Raw genomic sequence first — 23,389 nt, forward strand, 5'->3', positions numbered from 1 at the left:
CCAAAGCTCTTTTCATTCCACCATGCTGTGTGCTCAGTAGGCAGAGTTCGCCAGGGTGTCTTGGGAAAACTGAGGAAGGAGGCAAGAGTTAGTGCTGCTTTCTAGAGTTGGGGTTTCAAGCCTTCTTATCATCCATTCTCTACCAGCAAACTAGCCTCTTAACCCTTGCTATCTCACACTGGAGCTACTGGCCTGGGGGTGCTGCGAAATATCTCAACTCCAGCAGGCGGCACTGTGAACCAGACACCAGCCCAGCGTGGACGGCGCGCGGGAAAACCCGCGAGGTGGAGCCACAGGGAGCAGCCAGGGAACCACGTGTGGGGGCGTGGCCACCTGGAAGAGGGCGTGTCTGTTATGCAAGACCCGCCCATCATTTCAGGCCTCCCCTCCCGGTGGGCGTGCCCCGAATTCTCTCCCCGAGAGACACGCGTGGGCCGCTCCCCTCTGGGAGGAGGGCTGCCCAGAGGGGTGCGGGTGTCGCTAGCGGCCCCTCCCCGTGTGGGGCCACGTGGCGGGTGCGGGCCGAACCCGAGGGGAAGAACCTGGCCCGTGGGGAGGTGGCGGGGGGGTACCGAAGCGGCGCTGAGCGGAGCCGAGAGCTACGACGGGGTTCGGAGCAGAGGCGGCCACAGCGGCAGCGGCAGTAAGAGGGAGGGGAGGAGGCAGGCGGGCGCATGGGGCGCCCCGGCCCCTCCAGCAGCGCGCCCCCTCCGGCCCGGCCGCGCTGAAAGCTACCCAGCGCCGCGCCTTGAACCCACGCCACGGGGCCATGCCGGTCATGAAGGGGTTGCTGGCCCCGCAAAACACCTTCCTGGACACCATCGCCACCCGTTTTGACGGAACGCGTGAGTGGGACGGAGGTCGGGGCTTGGGGTTCAAGCTGGGGGCCAAGCCTCCTCGAGGCCGTCTCGGGTCTCCTGGACGTGGTGAGACCCGAGGCTAGGGGAAAGAATGGAGTTGAGGGTCTAAGAACTCCCAAAGCCGCGGTGCAGGAACAGGGCAGGGAGTGCCCTCCGAGGGGAGGAGGGGAAAGGGCCGAGAGCACGGGGTCCAAGGTTAGGGGGTGTGACTAGAGGCAGAAGAGGCTCTTTGTGCGGCAGAGCGGAGGAGGGGCCTTGGGAGCCGCCCACTCTCGGGCAGAGCTGTGCTGGGGGCTTGTATGGGGGTATCCGAGACACAGAAGTGGGACAAAGTGGCCGGGCGTTCTGGGGACTCCAGCTCCCACTGTCTCCAGAAAAAAAGGAGAAAATATCAGACTTCAGCAGGACCTAGTTTGGATTGAGGTAGCGCGGCCCCAAGTCGTGGGGCGTCAGTGTCTTAAGGTGGGTGAGACAGGAGGAGGGGAGCGGTCTGTGCGATGGTAGGAACTCCCGGCTCGCCCAACGCAGCTTGGGTTTCAGGTTCAGCACCTTGGACAGCCGCATCACTCCTTTCCCCGCCTCTTCTCCCGCCATTCCCTCTTCCCACTCTGGAGCCCAGAGATTCCCCGCCCTCACCTCCCCCAACCCTGCCATTCCCTCGGGAACCCTGGCCGGGATCTGGAGGGTGAGGGAGCGGTACCCGAGGGCGGAAACTGAGCCGCGGGGCCCTACCCGCTTCCTCCCCCCTTGTTTCCATAGCGCCCATCACCGGGGCAACAGGCCCTGGGATGGAAGAAGGAGGCTGTGCCCAGAGCCCAGTGCCTCCCAGGCACCTTCAGTGTCCCCATTAGCCTCTCTGCCCCCAGACAGTCATCCCTCCTAGAGCACCAGGACTGGTTGTGTCACAGGCCCCACCTCTTAGCTGAGTCTCTGTCCCTGAATGGCCCACAGGAGACCCCTGGCCTCCCCCCAGTTGAGCTGAAGGAAGACAGCTCGGTTTCTGCTGCTGGAGGGTGCTGGAGCTATATGCTCAATGCCCTCTCCCGTTAGAATTTGAGCACTGGGGCAGATCCCCCGAAAGCAGCCACAAGAATGCTAAAAAGTGGACCTTTCCTGGAAGGCAGGGAAAGAGGACACCACTCATCACCGTCTGCCCCCACACTAAGGAGATCTGTGAGTTTGGATAACCTCTGCCTTTTGGTTTCCTATCAATAAAATAGGTGTGGTGTCATCAGAATCTCTGCCCTGCTTACTCTGTAATAGGAAGAAAGCCAAGCGAATGTGGGGGAACAATTTCACCTTCTCAGCGTAGCACTTACTATGTGCTAGGACTTGTTCTCCCCAAGTTAGCTCATGTAACTCTCACAACGACCATGTGAGGAAGGCCTATTATACCCAACTTTGCAAATAAAGAAAGCTCAGGCACAGAAGAGGTCATCAACTTGCCCAAAGTCATACAGTCAGTAAGTGGCAGTGGAGGGTTGCAGGAGCCCAGGCTCTTACTCACCACGCTATGCTGCCTTCTACAGTGACCGCTCACCAGTTGGAAGGCAGGGGGATGGATGGCATGACCTCCTGGGGTCCTTCTCCAACTCCCCGTTAGACCCTGCTTAAGTCCTGTCTTAAGTTCTTATTTCTTTGCTCTATCTTCTCCTATTCTCAATTCAGAATATCCCAAAGTGGGGTCAGGAGCAACATGGAAACCTGGGAAGCTTCTGGCTCTGTGACTTCTAACCCCAACTTAAGGGAGGTGCTGTCCACCTGGAAGCTAGGTCGCCTCCCAGCCTTGACCTGACCTTGACCTCTTCTTCCCACAGACAGCAACTTCCTGCTAGCCAACGCACAGGGCCCACGGGGCTTTCCCATCGTCTACTGCTCAGACGGCTTCTGCGAGCTCACAGGCTACGGTCGCACCGAAGTCATGCAGAAGACCTGCAGCTGCCGTTTCCTCTATGGCCCAGAGACCAGTGAGCCAGCCCTGCAGCGTCTGCACAAAGCCCTGGAGGGCCACCAGGAGCACCGCGCTGAAATCTGTTTCTACCGCAAGGATGGTGAGGGGGCCCACCCCACCCTGCAGCCCTGCCTAGGCCTCTAGCCTTATCCAGAGGGCACTGGGCACAGTAGGAGTCTGAGTGCTTGTCCCCACACTGCCACAAGCTGACTGTGACGGCGCGTATCCCTGACCTCTCTGGTCCTGGGTTCCCCTATCTGAAAGATGAAGGAGACGGCTGACAGAATCTCTGAGGTTCCTTTCTGCTCTTGCTTTGCCAAGCTCTTAACTATGTATAGGAGGATGAGGGGGATGAGGAGAAAGGCATGCCACGGGGCTGCCCATACTCCTCCCTCCCTCTCTCGATGCCTACAGGCTCGGCCTTTTGGTGCCTCCTGGACATGATGCCCATCAAGAATGAGATGGGGGAGGTCGTGCTGTTCCTCTTTTCCTTCAAGGATATCACTCAGAGTGGAAGCCCAGGACTTGGCCCCCAAGGAGGCCGCAGGGACAGTAATCATGGTAACGGCAAGTCTGGATGGGCAATGTGAATGGTCAGAAGCCCTCGCCTACCCAGCCACATGGGATGTGCCCCAACATATCTCTGCACCTTTCTTCCCAACAGAAAACTCCCTTGGTAGAAGGGGAGCCACCTGGAAATTTCGGTCTGCCAGAAGACGGAGCCGTACTGTCCTACACCGACTGACCAGCCACTTTGGCCGCCGGGGCCAGGGAGGCATGAAGGCCAATAATGTGAGTCCCACCCCCAACCCAACATCTCCCAAGTCCTCCAGCCTTGATTCTGAGGCACCCCTGCCACTGTCTCCCTGCTTCCCTGTTTGTCTGGTGTCCCTCCTTGGCTTGCTCCTCTGCCCACCCATTTCCCAAACACTACTCTCTGCTCCATCCTATATCCTCCCCTCATATCCTTCTATCCCTCACTCCCTCACTCTCTTAGGTGATTGACATTACTTTGCTCTGATGATGTCACATTGCTCCAGCAGCAATGACCTCACCTGCCCGGGGATGATAGGGTTATACCATGGGTGGTGAAATCGCAAGCTGCTATAGTTCTAGGGAGAAAGCCCTCATTGCAGGCCTGGCATCTAGACCTGTGTACCACCTCCTAGGACCCTGACCAACCCAGGGGATTGAGTCCCCAACCCTCTGTTAGGGATACAGGGAATGCGGTGGGCTATGCCAGCCTCTGCTCCCTGCTGGGATATGCCCAGCCCCCACTGGGCCTCCAGAATCCAAGAGGAACTTAAGGGAGAAGTTTGTGATCCCTCAAGCTAGGGCATGTGCCGATTTGTCATAGTCTTCTTCTCAAGTAGGATGAGTGTTGGGCCAGGCACAGTGGCTCATGCCTGTAATCCCAGCACTTTGGGAGGCCAAGGCAGGAGGATTGCTTGAGGCCAGGAGTTCTAGACCAGCCTGGACAACATAGTGAGACTCCTTCTCTAAAAAAAAAATAATTAAAAATTATCTGGAGGCCAGGCGCAGTGGCTGACGCCTGTAATCCCAGCACTTTGGGAGGCTGAGGCAGTCAGATCACCTGAGGTCAGGAGTTCAAGACCAGCCTGACCAACATGGAGAAACCCCATCTCTACTAAAAATACAAAGTTAGCCGGGTGTGGTGGCACATGCTTGTAATCCCAGCTACTCGGAAGGCTGAGGCAGGAGAATCACTTGGACCTGGGAGCCAGAGGCTGCGGTGAGCCGAGATCACGCCATTGCACTCCAGCCTGGGCAACAAGAGTGAAATTGTCTCAAAAAAAAAAAAAAAAAAAAAAAGTATCTAGGTATGGTAGTGCATACCTGTGGTCCCAGCTACTCTGGAGCCTGAGGCAGGAGGATCGCTTGAGCCCAGGAGTTTAAGGCTGCAGTAAGTTATGATGGTACCACTGCACTCCAGCCTGGGCACAGAGGGAGACCTTGTCCCTAAACTTAAAAAGTTTAAAATCAAGTTGGGTGAGTGTCAAGCCTTATAAATACCCCTGACAAGCCATGATTGGTTCAAACAGGGGCCTGGGGCCGGGCACAGTGGCTCACGCCTGTAATCCTAGCACTTTGGGAGGCTGAGGTGGGTGGATCACCTGAGATCAGGAGTTTGAGACCAGCCTGGCCAACATGGTGAAAACCTGTCTCTACTAAAAATACAAAAAGTAGTCAGGTGTGGTGGCATGCTCCTGTAGTCCCAGCTATTCAGGAGGCTGTGGCAGGAGAATTGCTTGAACCTAGGAGGCAGAGGTTGCAGTGAGCCGAGATTGCGCCACTGCACTCCAACCTGGGCAAAGAGCAAGACCCCATCTCAGAAAAAAAAAAAAAAAAAGAAAGGAGGGGGCCTGGGAAGTATTTGGCAGGAGAAGAGATTGTCAGGTGTCAGCCTCTGTGCCCCTCTCCTGGCCTTCTATCTCCTTTCATTCATGGTCGAAAGTGCCTTTGCAGTGTCCACCTGTCCCCTTTCCCCATCCCCTGCCTTTCCCACCCGCCATCTTGGCTCCTCTTTCCCTCAAGTGTCCCCAACCGCCACCCCTCTCCCCTTAGAACGTGTTTGAGCCAAAGCCATCAGTGCCCGAGTACAAGGTGGCCTCCGTGGGGGGGTCTCGCTGCCTCCTCCTCCACTACAGCGTCCCCAAGGCCATCTGGGACGGCCTTATCCTCCTTGCTACCTTCTACGTTGCGGTCACCGTCCCCTACAACGTCTGTTTCTCGGGTGACGATGACACCCCCATCACTTCGCGACACACCCTTGTCAGCGACATCGCCGTGGAGATGCTCTTCATCCTGGGTCAGAGCCTCTGCCTCACCCACCCTGGCGGGTTGGCTGGGGGAATCCACTTGGCCAAGCCTCACCCACTCCTGGGGCCCGCATGACCCAGGCATTCAGAGCCCCTCACTTCCTGCATCTTTAAGTCCCAATGGCCCATGTGTCCTGCTTCCTGCAGCCTTCAGCCTTGTGACCTATCTTCCCTAAGGACCAGCCAGAAGCCCAATCCATCTCTCCATGCCTGCCTCCTCCTCCAGTCTGGGTCTCCAAAGCTTGTTCCCAGCTTTTTTGGTTTCTTGACCTCTTGGCCAAGGCCCCCCAGTAATAGCCTCTTGCACCCCCAGATATCATCCTGAACTTCCGCACCACCTATGTGTCCCAGTCCGGCCAGGTAATCTCTGCTCCTCGTTCCATTGGCCTCCACTACCTGGCCACCTGGTTCTTCGTCGACCTTATTGCTGCTCTGCCCTTTGACCTGCTTTACGTCTTCAACATCACCGTGGTGAGTGACCTCCATCCCACCATCCAGTCCAACCTTCCAACTTCAGCACAGCATCCTCCAGGAAGGGACTGACCCCAAACCCAGATATGCCCCTTCCCATCAATCCATCTGCAGATATTTATCAGGCACCTGCTCTGGGCATAGCCGTGCGCTAGGTACCGGGAGGATCCCGGAGGGTCTGTGATCCTGGGGAGCTCAGCTCACAATCTTTGAGGGAAGCTGAGACAAATGAAAAGCTAACTATGGCTACCAAGGCGGCATTGGTCTGATGCCAAATGAGTGGTACTTTTCACTTTTTTATTTAACAAACAACTGATGAGCATTTAGCTGTCTGCAAAGCACTGTGTGGGGCACGGCCACTGTGGGGAAAGGGAACAAGGATTCAGCCTCTAAACAGCTAAACTGGTGAGGGGGCAGGAATACTGCAGAGCACAGCAGGGACAGAAGAGGTGAATGGGGGTGGAAGACGGGGCCCGGGTATGCTACCGAGGGGTTGGGCTGACCTTGGAGTTCCAGGCTGGAACATGAGTGTGTGTTAAAATGATCTGAAGTCTGGCCAGCACCTGGGAAGCAAAAGTGTACTTGCTGGGCAGAGGCTGGAGGGGTCTGGGAAGGTTTCCTGAGGGAGGCGGGAGTATAGCTAGACCTTAAAGGGTGAGTAGGATTTAGCTGGCAGGAGATGAGGACAGCAAGCATTTGGGGGAGCATAGTAAACCTAGACAAGAAGGTAGAGGCTGTGGGTGAATTCAGAGGCAAAGAATGCCAGGACCTGAGTCCTCACAGATCCCTGGGAACACTCTGGAGGTGCCCTGAGTGGTCATCTGTAGCCCCAGCCAGCAGATAGTAGGTCTTCTCAAGTCCAGGGTGGGGCAGTGCTACCCTGTGTCCCCAGGCCCCCTTGGGTGTGGGGTGGGGAAGTGGGGAGCAGTTTCCTTGTGTGCTCTCTCCCTGCACTCAGCTATAGCAGGAAACCACCTACACGCAGCCGAATTTAACTAGCCGCCAACGGGCTGTGGGCCTCCTTTCCTGGCTGTGCACACGTGTGTGCGCGCTCCCACACACGTGCATGTGTGTACGTCTACCTCGAGGCTCTGACCATTCTGAGAAGATCTCCCCACCCCTCCCCAGGAGTGCGCCCACCCCTCTATGCCCACTAGGCACCATCAGCTGGGGAGTGGGAGACTGCAGAGAGCCCCCTGCCCCTCCTCTCAGGTCCCTTTGGGAGCACGTTACAGTTCACTACATTCTTTCACACATCATCACATGGGAGCCCCACGGGGACCCTTCAGGGCAGATCCTTATCCTTTTTCAGAGGTAGGTACAGAGGCTCAGAGAGGTTCAGTGACTTGCTGAAGGTCACATAGCCAGCAGGGGCAGGCAGGAGATTAGAACCAGGTCTCTCCACCCTGGGCAACAGGTGAAACCCTGTCTCTACTAAAACACAAAAAATTAGCCGGGTATGGTGGCGTGTACCTGTAGTCCCAGCCACTTGGGAGGCTGAGGCATAAGAATCGCTTGAGTCCCAGAGGCAGAAGTTGCAGTGAGCCAAGATCGCTCCACTGCACTCTAGCTTGGCCGGACGCGGTAGATCATGCCTGTAATCCCAGCACTTTGGGAGGCCGAGGCGGGCGGATCACGAGGTCAGGGATCGAGACCATCCTGGTTAACATGGTGAAACCCCGTCTCTATTAAAAATACAAAAAATTAGCTGGGTGTGGTGGTGGGTGCCTGTAGTCCCAACTACTCAGGAGGCTGAGACAGGAGAATGGCATGAACCCGGGAGGCAGAGCTTGCAGTGAGCCGAGATCGCACCGCTGGACTCCAGCCTGGGCAACAGAGACTCCGTCTCAAAAAAAAAAAAGAATCAGTTCTCTAAACTTCCAGTCTAGTATTTTTTCCAACATACCACCTTGCTTCTCAGGTAACCAGGGCCCCTGAGTGGATGGTCTGATGAGATGAGGAATACCACTGGGGGCCAGAGAGAGGTAGGGCGGAGACAGAAGATGAGCAGGCACTGGCAGAGCTGCAAACTTGAAGGAGCCAGGCCTGGATATTCTAGTCCAAAGAGAATGAGAGGAGTATCCCCAAGAGGGTGGGGCCCAAGGGCAGTTGACTGAGGGAAGCCCTGAAGAACTCAAGCTTGCAGTCAAGTGCTCTGGGAGCTGGGGGTAGGCATTAAACCCTGGCGAGGGTCCATGTGGAGGAATCAGAGCCACCTCCTTTCCAGTTCCTTCACCTAAAATTAGAGAAAAATTGCACGAGATGGTACAGGAGCAGTGTAGGACCAGGGCTATGGGAATTGTTCCTGGAGGCCCAGGAAGGGGCAGTGAGGGGCTTTCATTCCAAGTTCCCCAGGCACTGCCCCAGAGCTTCCAGTCCTAGCTGCCATGCTGCTCCCACCCAGAAGATAAGCCTTCCCCATCTCCAAGATTGAAGGGCTGATCAATATTGATAACCACAATGCAGATGGTACTTGGGGTAATATTAGTGAATATGGGACACTTACTAGGTACCATTATCTCCATCAACCCCTAGCACAGCCCAGGCTCCCTCAGTCCCTGCTCTCCTGCCCGCTCAACTCTTCTGCTTGACTCTTCATCTGCAGCTGATCCGCAAGAGGAAGTGTCCATAAACCTCCCCCAGCCCTCAAGTCCTTGCCTGTCCCCACTCCACTATGCTTCTCCATGTCTTGAAGTGTGGTCCCCATCACAATTGCTGCCGTCGCTACTGGGGCTCTGCAGAGACCATTGCCTATCCCCTGACTCTGACCAGGGCTGGCTCCCCTGCCATCTCCCAGTGTTTAGTGGCCCTAGAGCACAAGGTGGACTGTGGTGTCAATTAGCCCAGATGCCCACCCTGAGTGCCAGCTCTATCATGTCCTTGGTCTGTGACCTTGAACAAGTCATTAGCTTCTCTGAGCCTTAGTTCATTCATCTGCAAATTGGGAATGATGATGATAATTGAACTAAAGGTATAATTTGTGTGTGTGTGTGTGTGTGTGTATGTGTATTGTTAAATAAGGATTACAAATGCTTAGCACAGTGCCTGGCTAAGCACATAGAATGTACTTACTAAGGCCAGGCACAGTGGCTCACCCTTGTAATCTCAGCACTTTGGGAGGCCAAGGTGGGTGGATCACGGGGTCAGGAGATCGAGACCATCCTGGCCAACGTAGTGAAACCCCATCTCTACTGAAAATACAAAAATTAGGCCGGGCGCGGTGGCTCAAGCCTGTAATCCCAGCACTTTGGGAGGCCGAGACGGGCGGATCACGAGGTCAGGAGTTTGAGACCATCCTGGCTAACACGGTGAAACCCCGTCTCTACTAAAAAATACAAAAAGCTAGCCGGGCGAGGTGGCTGGCGCCTGTAGTCCCAGCTACTCGGGAGGCTGAGGCAGGAGAATGGCGTAAACCCGGGAGGCGGAGCTTGCAGTGAGCTGAGATCCGGCCACTGCACTCCAGCCTGGGCGACAGAGCAAGACTCCATCTCAAAAAAAAAAAAAAAGAAAATACAAAAATTAGCTGGGGAGGGAGGCTGAGGCAGCCTTGAATCGCTTGAACCCGGGAGACAGAGGTTGCAGTGAGCTGAGATGGCGCCACTGCACTCCAGCCTGGCTACAGAGTGAGACTCTGTCTCAAAAAAAAAAAAAAAAGAAAAAGAAAAGAAAAGAAAAAAAAAGAAAATAATTACTAAGCGTTAGCCACTGTTTGTTTTATTGTTATTATTCCCTTCCTGCTGCATTCCCTGGCCACTTTCTCAGGACAGCAAGGATGTCTTTCCTGTTGCGGCCTCTGCTGGCTCCAGGGTGTCTGGTGGGAAGGCCCTGGGAGGGGATTCTGAGGGCTCGGAGGATGTGTGCCTGCTGACAGCCTCCCCCGCCACCCTCCCGCAGACCTCGCTGGTGCACCTGCTGAAGACAGTGCGGCTGCTGCGGCTGCTGCGGCTGCTGCAGAAGCTGGAGCGGTACTCTCAGTGCAGTGCTGTGGTGCTCACGCTGCTCATGTCGGTCTTTGCGCTCCTTGCCCACTGGATGGCCTGCATCTGGTATGTCATCGGGCGCCGGGAGATGGAGGCCAATGACCCGCTGCTCTGGGACATTGGTGAGCCACCGACCCCAGACTTTCACAGACCACCTGTCCACCTGTCCCATCCCCAAGCTGATGCCTCCACCAGTACCCACACCCCTAATCCCACATTCCTCTATCCATCCAACAAACATGCGTTGAACTATTTCTGGATCAAGCATGGGGATATTGATTTGCAGACAAGGGCTCTGTTTTGGGAGGCTAGTCGGGGGAACTCACAGCTTAGCAGGGGAGCAAGACCAGTGATCCTGATCAAAGTACAATGCAGGAAACACTGATGGTGGAGGGGTGTGTTTCAGGCAGAAGGAGCAGCACGTGAAAAGTCCCTGAAAGGGCTTGGCATCTTTGCCCCCATTAATCCCTCCTTCTCCAGGCTTCATAGCCATGGGCCAGGAGACAGCCCCAGGCCCTTGCAAACCCTCTGAAAGGCCTGTCAGATCCTGGGCATGGTGCCTGACACCTCCCACTCCTTCACCCCACACCTAGCCCACCATATCAATACCACCTTTCAAATGTCCCTTGAATCTGACCTTTTCTCTCCATCCTGTCTGCCCCTTCCCAGTCCACTCCACCTCCCTTTCTCACCCAGGCCTGTGCAATAACCTCCCTGTTGATCTCCCAATCCCCTTCTCATCCCTCCCACAACCACCCTTCTCACCACAGCCAAATGGGTGTTCTAGGATTCAACGTTGACCTGCCACACTCCTGCTGGGATTCCTTCAGTGGCTTCCCACTGCCCTCCAAATGAAGCCCACACTCAGTGCACACCCTGGGCAGCCCTGTGCCCCCTCTCTCCCCACCTGCCTTCCCGTTCTCCCATGCTCCCTGCGCCGCAGTCACACCAGCCTCTCCCCTGGACCCAGGACATACTGCTTTCTCATGCTGGGCCTGGAACATGTTGTTTTCCTCTCTGGCATCCTCCCTCTTTTGTCTTCCCTCTCCACCTAGATGGATTTTCTGTTCCCTGCCTCACTTGGAACCAATGTTCCTTTGGTTCCATGTGTCTCAACCAAAATGCCACGTCCCAAGGAGCATGCCTTCCAGGCACCATGTCCAGAACCCCCAACTGCCAATGGGTTGGCTTTCCCTAACCTATTAGGATTCCTAACACACCCTATACAATAGTTTCCTTCCAGGAGCTCACCCCCGACCTGTAATGATTTATGTCATGTCTCTTTTCCCTCCAGGCTATAGGTTCCACCAGGGCAGGGAGTGTTTGGCTGGGTCAATTCCCCAACACTTTGTATACAGCAGGTGCACAATAAACTATTAGAAAGTTTCAAGAGCCTTTGAACAGTCAGCAGTGTAGTGAGTTGGTGACCTTGGACTGCAACTGTAACCAGTGCACCATGGGGAGGCACAGGCCCAGACCGTTCCCCACAGTTCCTGTGCCAACCTGTGTATAAATACTTGCCGAAGGTCAAGCACAGGTGGCTCCGGGAACCCTGGTTCTCCACCGCTGGCACAGCCAGGGCTCCCTGCATCCGTCCACCCTGCAGGCTGGTTGCACGAGCTGGGCAAGCGTCTGGAGGTGCCCTACGTCAATGGCTCAGTGGGCGGCCCATCGCGGCGCAGCGCCTACATTGCGGCACTGTACTTCACTCTAAGCAGCCTTACCAGCGTAGGCTTTGGCAACGTGTGTGCCAACACCGACGCCGAGAAGATCTTCTCCATCTGCACGATGCTCATAGGCGGTGAGGCCAGACCTGCCACGCCTCAGTGGGGCCCTGCGAAGCCCAGCGTGCACGGGGAAACTGAGGCCCAGAGAGGGCAAGGCATCTGCCCGAGGTGTCTACCCAAGTCCAGACAGTCACGCATTCATTCATGGACGTTTCCTGAGTGCCCACTATGTGCTGGCCCTGGGGATGCCACAACCAGGCGTGGCCTCTTGCAAAAGGGATGGGAAACCCAGGTTCATGACCTAATGATGGGGAGGCCTGAGAGGAGCATGGGGTGTTACCCATCTCTGGACCACTCCCTATTCCCCACCCCTAGTCTAGTGCCTGGCACCTAGTAGGCACACAGGAGCCCACTGGCTCTTGGCCAGGACAGGGTGGGTTTGGAAGCTGGGGAGGTGGCCAGAGGGGTGGCGGGTCCTGACCAGCCCGCTGTTGCTGCTCCAGCCCTGATGCACGCTGTGGTGTTCGGGAACGTGACAGCCATCATCCAGCGCATGTACTCGCGCCGCTCGCTCTACCACAGCCGCATGAAGGACCTCAAAGACTTCATCAGTGTGCACCGCCTGCCGCGGCCGCTCAAGCAGCGCATGCTCGAATACTTCCAGACCACGTGGGCCGTCAACAGCGGCATCGACGCCAACGAGGTAGTGCGCAGGGTCTCTCGTCTTGCCCTCGCCCTCCGCGTGGCCCTGCAGTGGGGTGGGGAAGGGGTCGCTGCCCCTCTGGCTTAAAATGGAGGCAGGCTGAGTGCGGCGGCTCACACCTGTAATCCCAGCATTTTGGGAGGCTGAGGCGGGGGGGTCACTTGAGGTCAGGAGTTGAAGACCAGCCTGGGCAACATGGTGAAACCCTGTCTGCTAAAAATAAGAAAATTAGTCAGCTGTGGTGGTGCACGCCTGTAATCCCAGCTACTCGGGAGGCTGAGGCACGAGAATCACTTGAACCAGGGAGGCAGAGGCTGCAGTGAGCCAAGATCATGCCAGTGCACTCCAGCCTGGGTGACAGAGCTAGACTCTCTCTCAAAAAAATAAAATAAAATAAAATAAAATGGAGGCGCCGGGCGCAGTGGCTCACACCTGTAATCCGAGCACTTTGGGAGGCCCAGGCGGGCGGATCACAAGGTCAGGAGATCGAGGCCATCCTGGCTAACACGGTGAAACCCCATCTCTACTAAAAATACAAAAAATTAGCTGGGCATGGCAGCGTGCACCTGTAGTCCCAGCTACTCAGGAGGCTGAGGCACGAGAATGGTGTGAACCCGGGAGGCGGAGCTTGCAGTAAGCCGAGATTGCACTACTGCACTCCAGCCTGGGCGACAGAGCGAGACTCTGTCTCAAAAAATATATATATAAATAAAAAATAGCCGGGTGTGGTGGCTCACGCCTGTAATCCCAGCACTTTGGGAGGCCGAGGTGGGCAGATCACGAGGTCAAGAGATCGAGACCATCCCGTCTCTACTAAAAATGCAAAAAATTAGCCGGGCGAGGTGGCGGGCGCCTGTAGTCCCAGCTACTCGGGAGGCTGAGGTAGGAGAATGGTGTGAACCCAGGAGGCTGAACTTGCAGTGAGCCAAGATCAGGCCACTGTACTCCAGCCTGGGCGATAGAGCGAGACTCTGTCTCAAAAAAATAATAAATAAATAAATAAAAATTAAAATTAAAAATAAATAAATAAAAAAAGCAAAATGGAGTCAAACAGGGCCCGGGGGGGTGAGGTATTGTTCACAAGGGCACACACTCACCCAAAATACAAATTCTTGTTTCTTTTTTTTTTTTTTTTTTCTTTTTTCAAGAAGGAGTCTTGCTCTGTTGCCCAGGCTGGAGTGCAGTGGCGTGATCTCGGCTCACTGCAACCTCTGCCTCCCAGGTTCAAGGAATTCTCCTTCCTCAGCTTCCTGAGTATCTGGGATTACAGGCAACTGCCACTACGCTTGGCTGATTTTTGTATTTTTAGTAGATATAGGGTTTCACCATGTTGGTCAGGCTTGTCTTGAGCCCTTGACGTTTTGATACGCCTGCTTCAGCCTCCCCATTTGCTGAGATGACAGGTGTGCACCACCACAGCCGGCCAAATTCTTGTTTCTTTGCACTTGAATATGGGAGTGAAAGAGCTCAGGGCCCAGCTGATGCCACTCTCCCTTCTGCCAACATTTCCTGAGTGCCTGCTTTGGGCCAGCCTTGGTGCTGGGCACAGGGAGCTTAGAGATGATGACACTCAGCCCTGGCCCTCAGGGAGACCTGGAATGGTGAGGGAGGCAGACAGATGAACAGAGTGCGGCGGTGAATGGGGCCGTAAAGGAGGGCTGTTGGTGACGTTGGGTCCTCATTGTGCCTGGGTGGGGAGGAGTCAAGGAAGGTGGCACAGAAGAAGGGACATCACAGACGACGAAGGAAATCAGCCTGCTGTAGGAAGGCCATCCCTGGTAGAAAGGGTCATAGGGACACAGGTCCAGAAGTGATGGCACAAACGAGCAGAGTGGGTGCTTTAGGAAACTGAAAGCGTCTCCGTAAGCCTGCAGGAATGGGCATGTGAGTGCTGCAGAGGGAGAAGGCAGGGCAGGAAGGCACGACATAGGCTGGGAGGCAGCAGGCCCAGCTCAGGGATGGCCTGGAATTTAGATTTTATCCTGCATAATGTTTAGACTGGGGAGTGGTGTGGGGATCTCGGAGGGAATGGATTGGTGAGGTATCTCTGAGGATGGGATCTGTGGGATGTGGTGATCTCCTGCTAGTTGCAGAAGAGCTCAGAGTGACTCCCAGGTTTCTGGCTTAGGCCAAGGGTGAGGATGGAGGCGTAACAGGAGGAAGATGGGGCTTTGGGATGAAGGTGAGAGTCCCGGGTCAGACCAAGAGGAGGGTGTGGTGCCTGGGGGGGGTCCAGAGGGAGGTTGCCCAGTAGGTGGATGGGAATCAGCTCTTGGCCGGGTGCAGTGTTTCATGCCTGTAATCCCAGCACTTTGGAAGGCTGAGGTGGGCAGATCATCTGAGGCTGGGAGTTTCAGACCAGCCTGGCCAACACTGTGAAACCCCGTCTCTACTAAAAATACAAAATTAGCTGGACATTGGTGGTGCACACTTGTAATCCCACCTACTCGGGAGACTGAGGCAGGAGAATCACTTGAATCTGGGAGGCCGAGGTTGCAGTGAGCTGAGATCATGCCACTGCACTCCAGCCTGGGTAACAGAGAGAGACTCTGCCTCAAAAAAAAAAAGAAAAGGCCAGGCGCGGTGGCTCATGCCTGTAGTCCCAGCACTTTGGGAGGCCGAGATGGGCGGATCACGAGGTCAGGAGATCGAGACCATCCTGGCTAACATGGTGAAACCCCGTCTCTACTAAAAAATACAAAAAAACTAGCCGGGCGAGGTGGCGGGCGCCTGTAGTCCCAGCTACTTGGGAGGCTGAGGCAGGAGAATGGCATAAACCCGGGAGGCGGAGCTTGCAGTGAGATCCAGCCACTGCACTCCAGCCTGGGCAACAAAGCAAGTCTCTGTCTCAAAAAAAAAAAGAAAAAAGAAAAAAGAAATCAGGTCTGGACTCAGAGTTAGGGCTCAGAGCAATCAGGTAGTGGGGAAGCCATGGGGCCAGTTGCCATGATGCAGGGAGAGTGTGGAAAGTGAGAGTCTGAGGTGTTGGCTGAGGAAGAGGAGCCTGGGAGGAAATGAGGAAGTGAGCAGTGGGACAGGTGGGAGGAACCAGGAGGAAGCCCCTCACGGGAGCCCAGGGGGGCTGAGGGGAGAGTTCAACAAGTCAGGGTGGCCAAGGGGCTCCATATGAGGATGTGAACATGGAATGTGGCCCTAAGAGGTCATTGATAGTGCCCAAGGTCTAATAACAACTCTGCATTTTACAGACTGAGATACAAACTGGGATCTTGAGGCCCAGCGAGTAGAAATGGGTTGCCCAAGGTCCACAGGGACTTAGGAGCCGAGCTGACTCCTGGTCTCCTGACTCCTAGTTGAAGGCTGACCCCCAAGGGACAGCTCCTGAATGATGGGGTTAAGTGACCAGCATGTAGCCATAGGCAGGGAACTGATGGGAGAATACCTGGTCTCTGCCCCTGAAATTGGGTTTCGAGGTTCACGCAGCAAGCAAAATTGAGGTTAGACACAGAGGTTGTACTGAAGGTCTGGAATGGGTGACTTCAAAGCAAGGGCAAGAGGAATTCTGTCTTTGAAGATAGCTCAGCACATTTGTAGACTCAAGTAGTAGCTGCAGGGGGATGGCCAGAATGACCTATGCCCCTTATGCAGTTACTGCGTGACTTCCCAGACGAGCTGAGAGCTGACATTGCTATGCACCTGAATCGGGAGATCTTGCAGCTGCCGCTGTTCGGGGCAGCCAGCAGGGGCTGCCTGCGGGCCCTATCACTGCACATCAAGACCTCCTTCTGCGCTCCGGGCGAGTACCTGTTGCGCCGTGGGGATGCCCTGCAGGCACACTACTATGTCTGCTCCGGCTCACTTGAGGTGCTCCGAGACAACATGGTGCTGGCCATCCTGGGTAAGGACCCCGTCACCCCTGATTACCTACCCCGTAACCACCCCCGACTCCCCGCTGCCAAGGACTTGGGAATGGCCAGGATTCTAGGGAATAGGATACTCCTTGTGGATACCTACAGTTCCTGCTGAGGAATACTCTCTCAGTCCCTTCACCCTATGACCATCCCCTTTTGACAATTCCCCTCTGATTATCCCCTAATGCCCTTAGGCATCGCTCAACCCATCAACCCCTCCCAGTGACTGTCCCCCAGCTCAACTGATCCTTTCCCATTGCTCCTCTTCCCAACCCCGTTGACCCTAAACTCCAGTCACCTTTACCCTCTAACTGACCTGATCCCTCCAGCCATTGTGATTTTTATCACCCAATTACATCGATCATTCCTCTGGCCCTACTCACTCCCACTGACTGTCTCCTAACCTCACCAGTCATTCTCCACTGACCTTTTCCCAATTCCATTGGTTATTTCCACCAGTCCCATTGACTGGCCCACCATCAACCGTCCTTCAAACACACTGACCACCCCTCAAATCCACTGAGCACCTCCAGCTGATATCCTTTTGTTCCCACTGCCCCAGCTGACTGTCCCCATCCCTTACCTACAGGGAAGGGGGACCTCATTGGAGCAGATATCCCTGAGCCGGGGCAGGAGGCTGGGTTGGGAGCAGACCCAAGCTTCGTGCTGAAGACCAGTGCTGATGTGAAAGCTCTGACCTACTGTGGCCTGCAGCAGCTGAGCAGCCAAGGGCTGGCTGAGGTCCTGAGGCTCTATCCTGAGTATGGGGCGGCCTTCCGGGCTGGCCTGCCCCGGGACCTCACCTTCAACCTGCGCCAGGGCTCTGACACCAGTGTATGTACACCCCTGATGGCTGCCATCCTTCCAGAGTCCCTTCCTCCAAAGCAGACCTCCCCAGCCTGAGAGTCCCATGAACCTCCCTCCACCCTAAAAACATCATGCCTGAAGCTCAGGCACCCTACTCCATTGCCCCTTACCTGCTTCATACCTTCCAACCCTGCTGACACCACTACACTGGCCATCACCCAGGCCCCTGGCCGTCTCTCATCACCTTCTACTCCCAACTCTACTGCCCCATCTCCACTGACCACCCCTCAGCCTCTCTCCAGACTCCTGACTCCTTCAAAGGACCCTCCCTTTGTTTCTTGTGTGTGTGTGTGTGTGTGCACGCGCACGTGTGTGTGAGACAGTCTCACTCTGTCACCCAGCCTAGGAGTGCAGTGTGGCGCCATCTTGGCTCACTGCAACCTCCGCCTCCCGGGTTCAAGTGATTCTCCTGCCTCAGCCTCCCAAGTAGCTGGGACTACAGGTGTGCACACCATGCCTGACTAATTTTTGTATTTTTAGTAGAGACAGGGTTTCGCCATGTTGGCCAGACTGGTCTCGAACTCCTGACCTCAGGTGATCTGCCCGCCTCACCCTCCCAAAGTGCTGGGATTACAGGGGTGAGCCACCGTGCCCAGCCACGACCCTGCCTTTAGAAACAACCACCTCATGTGCTCCTCTTTCAAGCCCCTCTCTGGACGGGGCATCATCACCTGGGACTTCTTCTTCTCTCACCAAATGTCTCCTGAGTCCACTATGTTTTAGGCTCTGGGCCAGGCCTGTACATTACACTTTGGGCCTTGGTCTTTTGCTGCTTTTCAGTCTCACTTTGCTATGCAGTGTTTGTTTGAGTTAGAGTTGTAATTTCTGACTCAGCTCCACAAAAGACCCCACATTCTCAACCCCATAACACTGTTGGGTGGGACAGGGAGGGGCTGCGCTATGGCCGCGGGAAGGCGGGAGTGGGCTTGAACTCTCCTATGTCCCCACAGGGCCTCAGCCGCTTTTCCCGATCCCCTCGCCTCTCCCAGGTAACACCCACTTCCTGGGTGGGGTTGAATTGCCCTGGGGAGAGGGTGAGATGGGGAGCAGCATCACCCTTTCCATGGATGGGGAGCTGCATCCGCCGGTGAAGGCTCTTACTTAATGAAAGGGTCTGTGGTTCACTGTCCTGCAACATCAGCTGCCCCCTCTGCCCGCAGCCCCGCTCAGAAAGCCTCGGCTCCTCCTCAGACAAGACGCTGCCATCCATCACAGAGGCCGAGAGTGGCGCGGAGCCTGGGGCTGGTCCCAGGCCCCGACGGCCCCTCCTGCTGCCCAACCTCAGTCCAGCACGGCCTCGGGGCTCCCTGGTCAGCCTTTTGGGCGAGGAGCTGCCCCCATTCTCAGCCCTTGTCTCCTCTCCTTCCTTATCCCCGTCCCTGTCCCCTGCCCTGGCTGGCCAGGGCCACAGCGCCTCCCCTCACAGCCCCCCCAGGTGCTCTGCTGCCTGGAAGCCCCCTCAGCTTCTCATTCCCCCACTGGGAACCTTTGGACCTCCGGACCTCAGTCCCCGGTGAGATGCCAGCCTCCCCTCCCTTCCCCAAACCCCTACTGGCTTCCAGAACCTTCTCTGGGCTCTATCCAAACAGTGCTTCATCCTGTCTCTGCCCGTGTGCCCACTGCACCCTTCCAACCACAGCCTGCAACCCCAACCCACTTTGACCGCCGCTCTTGCTCCGCCCCCTGGCACTGCTGCCCCCAGTTCCCCTCTGTCTGCTCTGCTCTGGCCCTTACCCTCACCCCATGGTGCTGATGAGCACTACCCTGTCCCCAGGATAGTGGATGGCATTGAGGACTCTGGCAGCACAGCTGAGGCCCCTTCATTCCGGTTCAGCAGGAGGCCTGAGCCGCCAAGGCCCCGCTCCCAGGTGCCCCCTACAGGTAAGGGCCAACAGTGGACTTCAACCCCGTTATCCATCTGCCCATCCACCTGTCCATCCATCCCATATGTAGTAGGGGCCTACCATGTATCAGGTGCCATCCTGGGAATACAGAGATAAAACAGACCTGGCCCATGCTCTTGGAGTGAGTCTAGCAGGGAGACACCTCTGTACACAGATAAACAATTCCAGATGTTAAATACCATGACAGACAAGAACTGGACTCTGGTAGAAGAGGAAGGTGCCCACTGGACTTCCTTCTAGAGGACAGGATGCTTGGGTTGCTGCTTAAAGGGTGGGATCTTGAAGGGTGGAGCAAAGCGGTTATTGAGCTGGGCATGGTGGCTCATGCCTGTAATCCCAGCACTTTGGGAGGCTGATGTGGATCACCTGAGGTCAGGAGTTCGAGACCAGCCTGGCCAATATGGCGAAACCCCATCTCTACTAAAAATACAAAAATTAGTCAGGTGTGGTGGTGCACAGCTGTAATCCCAGTTCCTTGGAAGGCTGAGGCAGGAGAATCGCTTGAACCTGGGAGACAGAGGTTGCAGTGAGCTGACAGCACACCACTGCACTCCACCCTGGGCAACAGAGTGAGGCTCCATCTCAGAAAAAACGAAACAAAACCAAACAAAACAGTTTTTGAAAGGCATGAAAACCAGAGGATGTTGTGTTTAGACACCACAGAGAAGTTCCGTACCAAGACAGGGGGAGGCGCGGGATGAGACTGGAGAGTTACACAGGGGCCTCAAAACCAGGCTAAGGAGTTTAGGTTTCCCATCTCACAGACCCTAGAGCTTTTTCTCCCCCTGCTTCTGCCTGCCCAATGACAGGAGGGTTCCAGCCCAAGTTATAGGCTCAGGTATTAATGCTCCATGAACTCACCTGCATCCCTTCACCCTGCAGGGACCAGGCCCAGCCCAGAATTGGCCAGTGAGGCTGAGGAGGTGAAGGAAAAGGTTTGCCGGCTGAACCAGGAGGTGGGTTGGGGTTGGCTCAGAGATGCGCCTGATATAACAGCATTTCAGGCCCGACGCAGTGGCTCACTTGAGGTCAGGAGTTTGGGACCAGCCTGGCCAACATGATGAAACCCCGTCTCTACTAAAAATACAAAAATTAGCCAGGTGCCTGTAGTCTCAGCTACTCGGGAGGCTGAGGCAGGAGAATCGCTTGAACCTGGGAAGCGGAGGTTGCAGTGAACCAAAATCGCGCCATTGCACTCCAGCCTGGGCGACAGGGCAAGACTCTGTCTCAGAAAAAAAAAAAAAAAAAATTCATGCTAGCTAGATGACCTTGGGCAAGTCCCACAGCCGCTCTGAACTTAAACTTCCTCATTGAAAATGGGGAAATAGTAATATGTGCTTCCCAGAGTTTTGAGGATGAAATGAGAGTGCATATGTGCCTGGTCCAGTCCCTGGCATGTCGTAGGCACTCAGTACCAGTTGGTTCCCTTCCTCCTCGACTGGCTCGGGTTTCCCAGCCTGATAAAAGGATCTCTTCTTCCTCCACCACTGTGGGACTCTCTCCTGCCCAGGCCCCACCTCTTTCCCTTATCCCAGCAGTGGGGAATGAGTGTAAGCAGATGCGGGGGCAGGGGACAGGGAGGCTGAGAGGCCTTCAGGCCTGGGGGACCTGGATCTAGACGTCTGAATCCTGTCCAGGAAGAACCTAGATCCTATATGCTGAGGCTCAGCTTCTGCCTCCTCCCCAAGGGATCTCAGAGTTGTCACCACAGAGCAACCAGGCCCAGCCCCTGGGAACTGGCTTTCCTTGTGTTCTGATAAACATGGGGCATCCCAGAGGGGCGGCGCCTGGGCTGGTTCAGGCCCTGGGGCCTGGGCGGGGCTGGTGCTTGTTCAGCAAGCTTGAGGGCAAGTCCACTCAAGGCCTCGGGCATCCTTCAGTTCTAGGCCAGTGGTTCCCAAACAAGTATCTATCACAACTACCTGATAGGCCAGGTGGGGTGGCTCACACCTGTAATCCCAGCACTTTGGGAGGTTGAGGTGGTTGGATCACGAGGTTAGGAGATCGAGACCATCCTGGCTAACACAGTGAAACCCCGTTTCTACTAAAAATACAAAAAATTAGCCGGGCGAGGTGGCACATGCGTATAGTCCCAGCTACTTGGGAGGCTGAGGCAGGAGAATCGCTTGAACCTGGGAGGCGGAGGTTGCAGTGAGCCGAGATCGTGCCACTGCACTCCAGCCTGGGCAACAGAGTGAGACTCTGTCTCAAAAAAAAAAAAAAAAAAGAAAAGAAAAAAAAAGAACTACCTGACAACCTATTGAGTGCAGATTTCTGGGCCTCTTAGGATTGGGAATGTCTGGGGTGGGGCCCAGAAATGTGCATTTTAAAAAGTTTATCAGTTGATTCTATACTCACTGAAGTTTGAAAAGCACTGATAGAGACCCTTGAGCGTGCGATGGGATCAGCTGAGAATAAGGCTGTCACTTCACAGATGTGTGGCCTCTTTGAACACATTTTTCCACATCTTGGGAAAGCTCGCGCATGTGTGTGTGTAGGGGAGGAATAGCAATATCTACTGCCCCAAATCCTTTCTGGAAAGAGACTGGGGCATTTTCCATCTGGGCAAAAATAACCCTCATCCTGCCTTTCTCCCAGGGTGGCCATGAGCAGAAAGTGACTGTGAAGGAGCTTTGTAAACTGGAGAGGGGGGTGCACCTGGTTATTACTGTGGCGCCTGTGCAACAACTCCATGTGTTTTCAACAGATCTCTCGTCTCAATCAGGAGGTGTCTCAGCTTAGCCGGGAGCTGCGGCACATCATGGCCCTGCTGCAGGCCAGGCTGGGTCCGCCAGGCCACCCAGCAGGCTCCGCTTGGACCCCAGACCCTCCTTGTCCACAGCTGAGGCCACCATGCCTCTCTCCTTGTGCGTCCAGACCATCACCCAGCCTCCAGGATACTACGCTTGCTGAAGTTCACTGCCCAGCCAGTGTGGGGACCATGGAGACAGGGACTGCGCCCCTGGACTTGAGACCTTCCATATTGCCCCCCTACCCCTCAGAGCCTGACCCTCTGGGACCCTCTCCAGTGCCAGAGGCTTCACCCCCAACCCCAAGCCTCATGAGGCACAGTTTCCAGTCCAGGTCAGACACGTTCCACTGACCCTGGCCCAGGGCCCAGGCCTGTCTGGGGTGGGCGTTGCCGCTCACCACTCAGGGAGGACCTGGGCCCCTTGGCTTCCTGCCTTGGGGTCAGCAGCCACCAGCTGGCCTGGTTGGCTCTGGATTTCTGGACTTTTTAACAAAGCGTGGTTACCTCCGACGCTATTCCCTTTTCCAAGCCTTCCCCAACTTCCCCCTCTGTGAGGGGAGCCACCTGAGGGCTGTGGAACCCAGCAGGCATGAGATGAACCGCAGTGCCCATTGGGCTGGGCAGATGAGATCCTACTTTCTCCCCAGGACCTGGAGGCAGGTAGAGATGGGGGAGCAGAGGGGATGGGCAAGGGACCCAGCTCCAGCCTAGGACATGAAGGCAAGACCAGGCAGGATCTTAGCGTCTATAGCAAGAGACAGGTTGCAGGATTTTGCCTGAAGATAGCTTAGTGATATTGTGAGGTCTTCTGTCTCAGCCCCTGGGTCTCTGCTAAAGACTTTAAGAGCAATGTTACCTAGAGAGGGGTAGGTTTGAGATGCTGCTTGGAATTTGAGCAACCCACGATTTCTTAGGCCGCCCACCATGAGCCCAGGCTGGAGAGGCTCACCTCATCCCACAGCCCACACAGGAAACAAACGGATGGCTCCAGATATGTGCTCTTCGGCTCTCACAGCATTATTTTCAAAATATGAGTTAGTTCCAATATTAAAAATGAGACAGGGCCGGGTGCGGTGGCTCACACCTGTAATCCTAGCACTTTGGGAGGCTGAGGCAGGCGGATCACCTGAGGTCGGGAGTTCGAGACCAGCCTGACCAACATGCAGAAACCCCATCTCTACTAAAAATACAAAATTAGCCGGGCGTGGTGGTGCACGCCTGTAATCCCAGCTACTCGGGAGGCTGAGGCAGGAGAATCGCTTGAACCCAGGAGGCAGAGGTTGTAGGGAGCCAAGATCGCACCACTGCACTCCAGCCTGGGCGACAGAGCGAGACTCTGTCGAGAAAAAAAAAGAGATTATACAGGACTACAGATATTCCAGTTTCTCTAAAAAAAAAAGTAGCACTGGGCGCAGTGGCTCATGCCTGTAATCCCAGCCCTTTGGGAGGCCGAGGTGGGAGGATC

The 23,389-nt window shown here is 55.4% G+C and overlaps 1 protein-coding gene across 1 annotated transcript; it reads left to right on the top strand.

Moving 5' to 3' along the window:
• Positions 1 to 759: 759 nt before the first annotated feature.
• Positions 760 to 22,275, top strand: KCNH4 (potassium voltage-gated channel subfamily H member 4). Its single transcript, XM_010386286.2, has 16 exons — positions 760 to 845; positions 2,678 to 2,911; positions 3,226 to 3,372; positions 3,476 to 3,603; positions 5,398 to 5,641; positions 5,965 to 6,122; positions 10,017 to 10,224; positions 11,709 to 11,903; positions 12,333 to 12,532; positions 16,139 to 16,388; positions 16,991 to 17,235; positions 18,219 to 18,257; positions 18,429 to 18,781; positions 19,043 to 19,149; positions 20,055 to 20,128; positions 21,880 to 22,275. The coding sequence occupies exons 1-16, from the start codon at positions 770 to 772 to the stop codon at positions 22,273 to 22,275; spliced, it is 3,054 nt and encodes a 1,017-aa protein (XP_010384588.2). The 5' UTR covers positions 760 to 769.
• The last annotated feature ends 1,114 nt before the right edge of the window (positions 22,276 to 23,389 follow it).

Source organism: Rhinopithecus roxellana, chromosome 19 (genome assembly GCF_007565055.1).
Source record: "Rhinopithecus roxellana isolate Shanxi Qingling chromosome 19, ASM756505v1, whole genome shotgun sequence".
NCBI classification, from domain to species: Eukaryota; Metazoa; Chordata; class Mammalia; order Primates; family Cercopithecidae; genus Rhinopithecus; species Rhinopithecus roxellana.

What these genes read in the sequence shown, in the direction of transcription:
- KCNH4 (XM_010386286.2), top strand. Translation starts at nt 770, where the DNA reads ATGCCGGTCATGAAGGGGTTGCTGGCCCCGCAAAACACCTTCCTGGAC. An exon ending in GGAGATGCTCTTCATCCTGG is followed by an intron (nt 5,642 to 5,964) that starts GTCAGAGCCTCT and finishes TTGCACCCCCAG; the next exon opens with ATATCATCCTGAACTTCCGC. An exon ending in CTGCACGATGCTCATAGGCG is followed by an intron (nt 11,904 to 12,332) that starts GTGAGGCCAGAC and finishes TTGCTGCTCCAG; the next exon opens with CCCTGATGCACGCTGTGGTG.